Here is a 10664-nt window from a genome sequence, read left to right on the forward strand (position 1 = left end):
ATACAGGGTCAGTACTATCATTGTAAGCTATATACAGGGTCAGTACAATCATTGTAAGCTATATACAGGGTCAGTACTATCATTGTAAGCTATATAAAGGTTCAGTACCATCATTGTAAGCTATATAAAGGTTCAGTACCATCACTGTTGATAGTAAGTCTATCATACAGTTCAGTGTGTAGATGTGTATTCTGACCTCATCACAGGTCTCTCCCTAGACAGGTGTCGTTGACGGTCAGTCTGTGTCCCAGGAAGCAGCCTCTGAGGAACTCTGCCCACCCATCCCAGGTGTCCAACCGTAGAGTAGCCCCTGGGAGACAGAGACACATGCAGGTTGTCCTCCTGATTGCCATGAACCAAGAATGTGTTCCATACAGTCCATTTGTCTCTGTGTTACATCCATAAGGTGTTGAGCCAGAGGACCATTGATCTACTGCACAAGGAAGGCCATACCCAGGTCAATGGCGTAGTCGTGCAGCCGGTTGCAGTCGTAGAGTTGCAGGCCGGTGGGAGATCTCAGTCTGAAGGAGCTGACGGGAAGCCCACACTGCTGGGACACCAGGGTCATGAGCCTGGCCACAGACGTACTCAGGAGAAACACAGTGCCCAAGACTGAGAGGGTCTCCCCCGTCACGGCACTGAACACACGCACCACCGGCTCCCGCTGAAGTATAAGACCATGGACATACAGTAAATTCACTTGTTTTACATAAATACCTACGTTGTGTTTTATACACCGAGTAAACAAAACATTATGAACACCTGTACTTTCCATGACAAAGACTGACCAGGTGAATCCAGGTGAAAGCCATGATCCCTTCATGATGTCACTTGTTAAATCCACTTCAGTGTAGATGAAGGGGAGCGGACATGTTAAAGAAGGATTTTTAAGTCTTGAGACAATTGAGGCATAGATTGTGTATGTGTGCCATTCAGAGGGTGAATGGGCAAGACAAAATATTTAAGTGCCTTTGAATGGGGTAGTAGGTGCCAGGTGCACCGGTTTGTGTCAAGAACTGCAATGCTGCTGGGGTTTTTCACACTCAACAGTTTCCTGTGTGTATCATGAATGGTCCACCACCCAAAGAACATCCAGCCAACTTGGCACAACTGTTGGAAGCATTGGAGTCAACATGGACCAGCATCCCTGGGGAACGCTTTCAAACACCTTGTAGAGTCCATGCCCCAACGAATTGAGGCTGTTCTGCTGGCAGAAGGCGGGGTGCAACTCAATATTAGGAAGGCGTTTCTCATGTTTGGTACACTCAGTATATATAAGTTAGGAGTCATATAATTACAGGGGTAAGATGAAGTGGCTCCTTTGCACTGATCTTAGGTCTGGTTTGTGTTTTTACTGCTAATGGTAAAGGTTGGATTTGGTGAGAGTAAACTGATCCCAGATCTGTGCCCAAGGGCAATTTCTATCCAGAGACAAATCAAAGGTCCATGCTATTTAAATTTATAATCTACCACCATCTCGTTTAATCTGGGTGCAGGCAGATTAAATTGTTAACAGAAATATTATGAATATGTATTTCAATGAACCCAAAGGGCCTCTTCTTCTCCTACTATACGGCCTGCTGTACTCTGTCTGCTGTACTCTACTGTACTCTGCTGTACTCTTTTTTTTATTTTTTTTATTTTATTTCACCTTTATTTAACCAGGTAGGCTAGTTGAAAACAAGTTCTCATTTGCAACTGCGACCTGGCCAAGATAAAGCTTAGCAGTGTGAACAGACAACACAGAGTTACACATGGAGTAAACAATTAACAAGTCAATAACACAGTACAAAAAAAGGCGAGTCTATATACATTGTGTGCAAAAGGCATGAGGAGGTAGGCGAATAATTACAATTTTGCAGATTAGCACTGGAGTGATAAATGATCAGATGGTCATGTACAGGTAGAGATACTGGTGTGCAAAAGAGCAGAAAAGTAAATAAATAAAAACAGTGTGGGGATGAGGTAGGTGAAAATGGGTGGGCTATTTACCAATAGACTATGTACAGCTGCAGCGATCGGTTAGCTGCTCAGATAGCACATGTTTGAAGTTGGTGAGGAAGATAAAAGTCTCCAACTTCAGGGATTTTTGCAATTCGTTCCAGTCACAGGCAGCAGAGTACTGGAACGAAAGGCGGCCAAATGAGGTGTTGGCTTAATGGATGATCAGTGAGATACACCTGCTGGAGCGCGTGCTACGGATGGGTGTTGCCATCGTGACCAGTGAACTGAGATAAGGCGGAGCTTTACCTAGCATGGACTTGTAGATGACCTGGAGCCAGTGGGTCTGGCGACGAATATGTAGCGAGGGCCAGCCGACTAGAGCATACAAGTCGCAGTGGTGGGTGGTATAAGGTGCTTTAGTGACAAAACGGATGGCACTGTGATAAACTGCATCCAGTTTGCTGAGTAGAGTGTTGGAGGCAATTTTGTAGATGACATCGCCGAAGTCGAGGATCGGTAGGATAGTCAGTTTTACTAGGGTAAGTTTGGCGGCGAGAGTGAAGGAGGCTTTGTTGCGGAATAGAAAGCCGTTTCTTGATTTGATTTTCGATTGGAGATGTTTGATATGAGTCTGGAAGGAGAGTTTACAGTCTAGCCAGACACCTAGGTACTTATAGGTGTCCACATATTCAAGGTCGGAACCGTCCAGGGTGGTGATGCTCGTCGGGCATGCGGGTGCAGGCAGCGATCGGTTGAAAAGCATGCATTTGGTTTTACTAGCGTTTAAGAGCAGTTGGAGGCCACGGAAGGAGTGTTGTATGGCATTGAAGCTCGTTTGGAGGTTAGATAGCACAGTGTCCAAGGACGGGCCGGAAGTATATAGAATGGTGTCGTCTGCGTAGAGGTGGATCAGGGAATCGCCCGCAGCAAGAGCAACATCATTGATATATACAGAGAAAAGAGTCGGCCCGAGAATTGAACCCTGTGGCACCCCCATAGAGACTGCCAGATGACCGGACAGCATGCCCTCCGATTTGACACACTGAACTCTGTCTGCAAAGTAATTGGTGAACCAGGCATGGCAGTCATCCGAAAAACCGAGGCTACTGAGTCTGCCGATAAGAATATGGTGATTGACAGAGTCGAAAGCCTTGGCAAGGTCGATGAAGACGGCTGCACAGTACTGTCTTTTATCGATGGCGGTTATGATATCGTTTAGTACCTTGAGTGTGGCTGAGGTGCACTCGTGACCGGCTCGGAAACCAGATTGCACAGCGGAGAAGGTACGGTGGGATTCGAGATGGTCAGTGACCTGTTTGTTGACTTGGCTTTCGAAGACCTTAGATAGGCAGGGCAGGATGGATATAGGTCTGTAACAGTTTGGGTCCAGGGTGTCTCCCACTTTGAAGAGGGGGATGACTGCGGCAGCTTTCCAATCCTTGGGGATCTCAGACGATATGAAAGAGAGGTTGAACAGGCTGGTAATAGGGGTTGCGACAATGGCGGCGGATAGTTTCAGAAATAGAGGGTCCAGATTGTCAAGCTGTACTCTGCTGTACTCTGTCTGCTGTGCTCTACTGTAGTCTGCTGTACTCTGCTGTGCTCTACTGTACTATACACCACTGGGTATACAGACTCTTCAGATACTGTTAGCGAACACCAGACTGAGGTCGAGGTTCTTACTAACCAATCACTCTACCATAACCATGGTCTCGGTATAAAGCAGTGTTCTTACTAACCAATCACTCTACCATAACCATGGTCTCGGTATAAAGCAGTGTTCTTACTAACCAATCACTCTACCATAACCATGGTCTCAGTATAAAGCAGTGTCCTTACTAACCAATCACTCTACCATAACCATGGTCTTGGTTGAGCAAGGGCAATATTACTTTAAGTCTCAAGCAGGGTGACCTCAACATACTATATATCACCATACTATATACCACCACACTATACAGTGGGGCAAAAAAGTATTTTGTCAGCCACCAATTGTGCAAGTTCTCCCACTTAAAAAGATGAGAGAGGCCTGTAATTTTCATCATAGGTACACTTGAACTATGACAGACAAAATGAGAGGAAAAATCCAGAAAAATCACATTGTAGGATTTTTAATGAATTTATTTGCAAATTATGGTGGAAAATAAGTATTTGGTCACCGACAAACAAGCAAGATTTCTGGCTCTCACAGACCTGTAACTTCCTCTTTAAGAGGCTCCTCTGTCCTCCACTCGTTACCTGTATTTATGGCACCTGTTTGAATTAACTAAATCACCTAATCATACTATATAACCATACTATATAATCATACTATATAACCACACTATATAACCAATCTATATCACCATACTATATATCACCACAATCTATATCACCATAATATATATATAATCATACTATATAACCATACTATATAACCATACTATACATCACCACACTCTATATCACCATAATATATATAATCATACTATATAACCATACTATATAACCATAATATACATCACCACACTATAAATCACCATACCATATATCACCACACTATATCTGAAACACTTTATGTTAATGATAGTATGAAGCTGTTTCAAGCAATAGCCAGCTCACTTTGATATGCATTTTCAAGCACGGGTAGAAACAGCTAGGTGTTCGGCTGGTACCTTCAGCAGGCAGCAGATGGCACTGCTAGGGGTGATGCCAACGTCTGTCAGGACCCAGCTGTCCCGAAGGATGGCACCAGCATAGCTCAGCTCCAGGAAGTGCCTCACCTGCTTGTCGTCTGACAGTTGCACGTGGAAGTAATCCTGCCAGAGGAAGAAGATTGGAAACACAAGGAGCCGTAATTGAGTGTCCCATACAATCAGAGTGAGAGGGCTCAACACTGATGGAGCCGTAATGGAGGGTGTCCCACACAGACACCCATTATGGAGGGTGTTCCACCCAGACAGATGTCAATGTTTACCATACAATAATTGTAAAAGTGTCCAATTGTGTACAATTAAGAAATAAGGCCCAAGGAGGTGTGGTATATGGCCAATATACCACGGCCAAGGGCTGTTCTTAGGCACAACGCAACGCGGAGGTATATTGGCCATATACCACAAACCCCCAAGGTGACTTCTTTCTTTTTTTCCAATTTAGTGGTATCCAATTGGTAGTTACAGTCTTGTCCCATTGCTACAACTCCCATATGGACTTGGGAGAGGCGAGAGCCAAGAGCAGTGCGTCCTCCGAAACACAACCCAGCCAAGCCAAGCCACACTGCTTCACAACACCACTAGTAACCGAAAGGTTGCAAGTTCAAATCCCTGAACTGACAAGGTACAAATCTGTCGTTCTGCCCCTGAACAGGCAGTTAACCCACTGTTCCTAGGCCTTTATTGAAAATAAGAATTTGTTCTTAACTGACTTGCCTTGCAAAATAAAAATTTGAAGCAGAGCTTAATTTGTAAATTGGGAGGTGCCAGAACAAAGAGTGAGTGCTAGAGGGGGGGTTCTGTGGTACCAGAACTCATGAGAAAAAAGATCACCTATTATAATAGAGCATTGATTGGGTAGAGCCACTTATAGAAGGTGCACATGGAACAGATGTATATGTACTCTCCATGCGTTGTGTTTTCTCAATATAAATCACTTCGGCCAGTGGTCCCAGTTGAGCATTTATTTCTGTTGTTAAATGGGAAACAGCACGTTAGTTGTGCAGGGCTTCGCGATATTGATGCCTGTCGATGGCAAAATCCCTTGCAATCACATTTTCATACTGGGCGAACAAAATTCAAAAATACAATACACAATATAACATGTGTAAATACCTGTTGTTAAATGGGAAACAGCACGTTAGCTGTGCAGAGCTGAACGGTATTGATGGCTGTCGATGGCAAAATCTGTAGCATGAAGACAACTATGTTAGCAGTGGCTTATGTGACCATTACATCGGTGTATGCTAGCTAACACACTTATTTACAGCAATCATATGCCAAAGCACATCCCAGAAAGCCCGTCAATCACCAACAGGTACCATATACCCACACATGTATAAATCAGTAACGTACAGAAAACGTGTACACATTGTAAAACAGAAAACAGTATTCATAACCTGACCTACCCCTTGCATCACATTTTCATACTGGTGAGACCTGACGTTCGCGATCTCCCCCGATCTGCAAGCGGGGCCAATCACAACACACCTTATTGTCATCAGAGTTGAACTAACCAATAACAATGCTTGAACATTAAATACACATTTCTTTAGAGGCAAGTGGAAACATAACCAACCCTGTTACACACACATGGGGAACAGTTTTAGTAGCCTAGGGTCCGGGAAAGTGTTGGCCTTTTTAAAACCGCATTTCGTGAAATTCTACATAATTTTACATGACTGGAGACTTTGGCATCATCTTTTTTTAATCCGCACAAATGATCGAAATGGCAGGCTACTTTGACACTGACAAACTTAGTATCTGAGATCAATAAAAACGACCTTGTCTTGAATCCATCAATAGCCTATAGGCCTAGGTTTGTGGAGAAACATATAGTAGGCTACAATATGAGGAGGAAATTAGTCCTAAAAATGCTTTCCAGTTTCACTGACTCACCCAATGATGCGCAGCTCACTGGCTGGAGATTGTCGATGCGCTCGTGTCAAAAGCCTATCTCTCCCTCTCTCTGTTTTGTAAAACAATGTTTGGGAGTTGATCAAATATTTTGGTAGTCTACAGCATAGTCTTATCTTTTCAGAAAGAGTCATTGCTTTTCAACCTGTGTTTTCCCTCGATTGTATTTGAAATATTGCAAAAGGCCTGTTTTGTCTGCGTGCTGTTTTTTCACTGACAGATTTGCCTCGCGTTCCCGACTGTAGGCTATTCTTTGTTATTGGGCTACAATCCGCAGCTCGGCTATTTAAAAAAATAAGCTATTGGTCCTCTGTAGCTAAATTATAGGGCTTCTCGTGACGTATTAGGCTATTATGAATGATATAATTTATTTCTGAACAGACAGCAGTAATTCCGTAACTTTAGAAAATTCCTCCAGAACCCTTCATGCAGCTATGATTCTATAAGGAAACAAATGATGAAGTGCAACTCTGGAGAGATGAGGGGGCAGGATAATTGACGAAGAGGCAACTCGAATGAACTTTGATCGCTTTTATTATAATTGTTACATTGCAAAAAGTGAAAATTATTTTTCATGGCAGGAGAGGTACCGGATTCGGCCAAATAGGTTCCGGAACAAAGCAGTCCAGAACGAAACGGTGCCGGATCCTGTTCTGGCTCAAATTAAGCACTGATTTGAAGTACCAAGGCCTCTACCTGCTGAGTATAAAGATTATTAATTCGATTCAGTGGGCTTGTCATTCACAGTACTGATGAAAAATCAAGTATATTTGATCTAAATGTGGATATACGAGGACATCTAGTGGTCACCGGATTTTTTAAAAATCCATGCAAGCTATCTTTGCACTAGCATGCAATGCCATATATTTGACGCAGGTATTTATTTTTCAACATGTATTGTCATTGACTGGAACAAAATATAATTGTATGAGCTATGCCTCTGTGTCCCGGCGTTGTTGTACCCCTCTACTATCTGGCTTGGTGGGGCGATCTCGTTCTGCATGCCTGCTTCACTTATATTCAATGTGTCGTCATGCATTTGTGCATGCACGCTGTTAACGGTCATATCCGTCTTGCTAACTTAACTAGCTCATCAACCAGTATTTCATTTGCTTTTTCTGCACGATAGCACTTATTAAAGCCTTGAAACTCATGGGGACCTCACTGTTACCACGGGTCATCGAGCTAGCCCTTATTTGGCAGCAGGGTTGCATCGGTTTCCACTGGATGTGACAGCTTGTTAGGCTGGGTAGCTAATTCGCTAATGCGAACTATTTATCACGTAGCAGCCTATGCTGACTAGCATCGCTAGCAACTAGCTAACATGGATAAAGGCTAGTCGTGGGTCCACAAAATCAAACAAATGGTACTAAACTGATGACAAAATCATGTTTCGAAAATGTAGTAGCTACTTATGTTGTTGTTGTTTAATGACATTGCGAATATAATAATTTTTGACATTTAACTACCGGTATGTATCTAATCCGGTTTCAGCATGAGAAAAGTATTAATCGCAAATTCCAGCATTAACGGATACCGGGAAACAGAAATAAGACACCCGGTCGCGAATGCGGAGCCACGCCCTAAAATAACATGTGACCACAAGGCGTTTGTGACACATTCATGCGTTCCAACTTTGTCATAATTGTCTGTAGGTTCTAAATTGCTTATGAGCTTGGCTTCCCTTCAGAAAGTAGCTGATTCGTGTACTTTACAGCTGTATTTTCCTACAACTAATAATAATATTAGCAACAAAACAGATTTCATTCCTTAAAATGATTTTACCAGATGGAAGAAAATAATAAGGTAGGCCTAAACTGTAATAAGATATACCTTAAAGACTGCTTGTGTTTAATCCTGAATCCAGTTGCCCCTCTTGTACTGGGATAAAACAATAGGCAAGCCATGAACCTTATGGAGGAGTGCATGTGTTTTGCAGACACACCTGGGTTCTAAACTGGCTGAGGTAAACATTTTAGGAAAGCCTGGGTTTTTAAATCCTGGTGAAAGCAGATATGACAAGGTTTGTCAATGTCATGTTGCCCTTCTATTTAGATGAAACTACCGAAAAGGATAATTTTTCTTCTCTTAATCCACATTTTCTAGCAAAAAAACATGTTCATGCTTTAGGGCTGGTGGCTCCATACATATTGGTCAAATGTAAAGTGTGTGTGTGTGTGTGGGGGGGGGGGGGTCGTGGATAAGATGGGGTATAGGCCTACACTGTCTTCATCCTCTAAACTCTGGATGTTTACTAACTTTGGGAAGTTGGAAACACAAGCATCTTCATATACAATAGGTTTGTTTCAAAATTAGCATGTTTCTGGTCAATTTGTATTTTTAATCAGCTCAAGGTATCGGTTGTCTTAAACCACAGGTTTAGGATCAGATGACCTATTAGGGGGGTGAAAGAACAGTTGACCCTGTACCAGTGGTTAGTGTTATCTTCTACGAACACGTTACAGCGCAGGCATCCCACTGGGCACAAACTGGTTGAATCAACGTTGTTTCAACGTAATTTGTCAATGTATTGTGACATGGAATCTTCTTGGAAAATACATTGAATCATCAACATAATCTGTTGTTTTGAGGGTGAAATTTCAACCACAGGATGATGTCATCATTGTAATCAAAATTAGCATAGCCAAACCTTGTATAAAATAGGTTGAATTTGCACCTTTGAAACAATGTCAGATTTTCAACATTATATACACTTTCAGAAAAAAAACAATAGGCTGGGCAGCACCTCAGTCCAGGATCGAACCCCATCCAGTGTTTTAACAACACCCAGCCCTGCTTAGCTTTAATATGTCACTGACTACCACCAATACGCTATTGTGAGAATTATTATTGAGAGATCTCTGAATGACAAAATATATTCCGTGTTAATATCGAAGTCATTCCAAGGGGTAGGTTTGACAAAGCAAATGAGATGTAACAGCTATTGTTTCAATTCAACCCAGAGTTCAACTAATAGACAAGGCATACAGTATGGCCTAGTGTCTCAAGCTCTGGTTGATTTCAAATTGAATCTTCCAAGTTAATCATTCACATTTTGGATTCACGTCTCCATCTCAACCAAAAATCTAAGTTAAATAATAGGACTAAATTGAATCAAACTTTATTTAAAGTGCATTTAAAGTTTGATTTGATTAAATGTAGACCTATTCTTTAACTTAGATTTCTGGTTGAGATGGAGACGTGAATCTAACATAAAAATGATTCATTTTTCGACAAACTGGAATTAAAGCCAGACTAAGTCAGTGGCACAGAAGGAACTATCCAAGCAGAAGATACGTCTCCTTCAAATGGTGATATTTGGTTTCGTTGTCAACCAAACACAATTCAATATTACATTAGTAATACAGTAGATAGCCTAAAGTTCAGTGTACCTTACACACGAATGGAACCGTATTAATTCAACCTTAAAATGAGCGCCACATTTTGACAAAGCGTGCATGTTCAAGGTAGTGACGTGTGTAACTCTGTTGTTGTTTTTGGTCGCACTGCTTTGCTTCATCTTTGCCAGGTCGCAGTTGTAAAAGAGAACTTGTTCTTGGCCTACCTGATTAAATAAAAGGTGAAAAAAACAAGGAACAAAAAGAATAGCATTCTAAGGTCGCAGAACTGGCCTACCTGATTAAATAAAAGGTGAAAAAAACAAGGAACAAAAAGAATAGCATTCTAAGGTCGCAGATCTGTGAAGATCTTCCCAATTGCTATAATAATCTGCGCAGAATCTCAAACAGCATTGATCACTTGCACCATGCTCTTTTAATGTAATCTCAACTACAATCCAGGTAATTTGGTTGTGCTATTAGATAAAGCACATTGATAAAACATTTCAGTAGTTGTATAATTACAAAATGTCTGACATTGTTTTCCCATTTGAACTTTGTTGTGCTTTTAAATGGTTCAAATTGCTGTGAAAACACATTTAGATGACAGCTAAACCAGGAATCAGACATTTTTTCCAATGGAATTTGGTTGTGCTTTGAGATGGTTGAACGCATTTTGAAAACACTTTGGGAATTTAGCACACTTCTCATCGTCTTTTTGAGTGGGGGATACAACCAGGCTCACATGAAACCCTTCATGAAGACAAGTAGGGTA

The 10664-nt window shown here is 41.9% G+C and overlaps 1 protein-coding gene across 1 annotated transcript; it reads right to left on the reverse strand.

Moving 5' to 3' along the window:
- Positions 1-200: 200 nt before the first annotated feature.
- On the reverse strand, positions 201-5113 carry LOC135532585 (protein ANKUB1-like). Its single transcript, XM_064960062.1, has 4 exons — positions 5101-5113; positions 4599-4819; positions 454-664; positions 201-310 (listed from the first exon to the last, which is right to left on the reverse strand). The coding sequence occupies exons 1-4, from the start codon at positions 5111-5113 to the stop codon at positions 201-203; spliced, it is 555 nt and encodes a 184-aa protein (XP_064816134.1).
- Between the last annotated feature and the right edge of the window lie 5551 nt (positions 5114-10664).

The sequence above is a fragment of the Oncorhynchus masou genome, unplaced genomic scaffold (assembly GCF_036934945.1).
Source record: "Oncorhynchus masou masou isolate Uvic2021 unplaced genomic scaffold, UVic_Omas_1.1 unplaced_scaffold_1920, whole genome shotgun sequence".
Classification (NCBI taxonomy): Eukaryota; Metazoa; Chordata; class Actinopteri; order Salmoniformes; family Salmonidae; genus Oncorhynchus; species Oncorhynchus masou.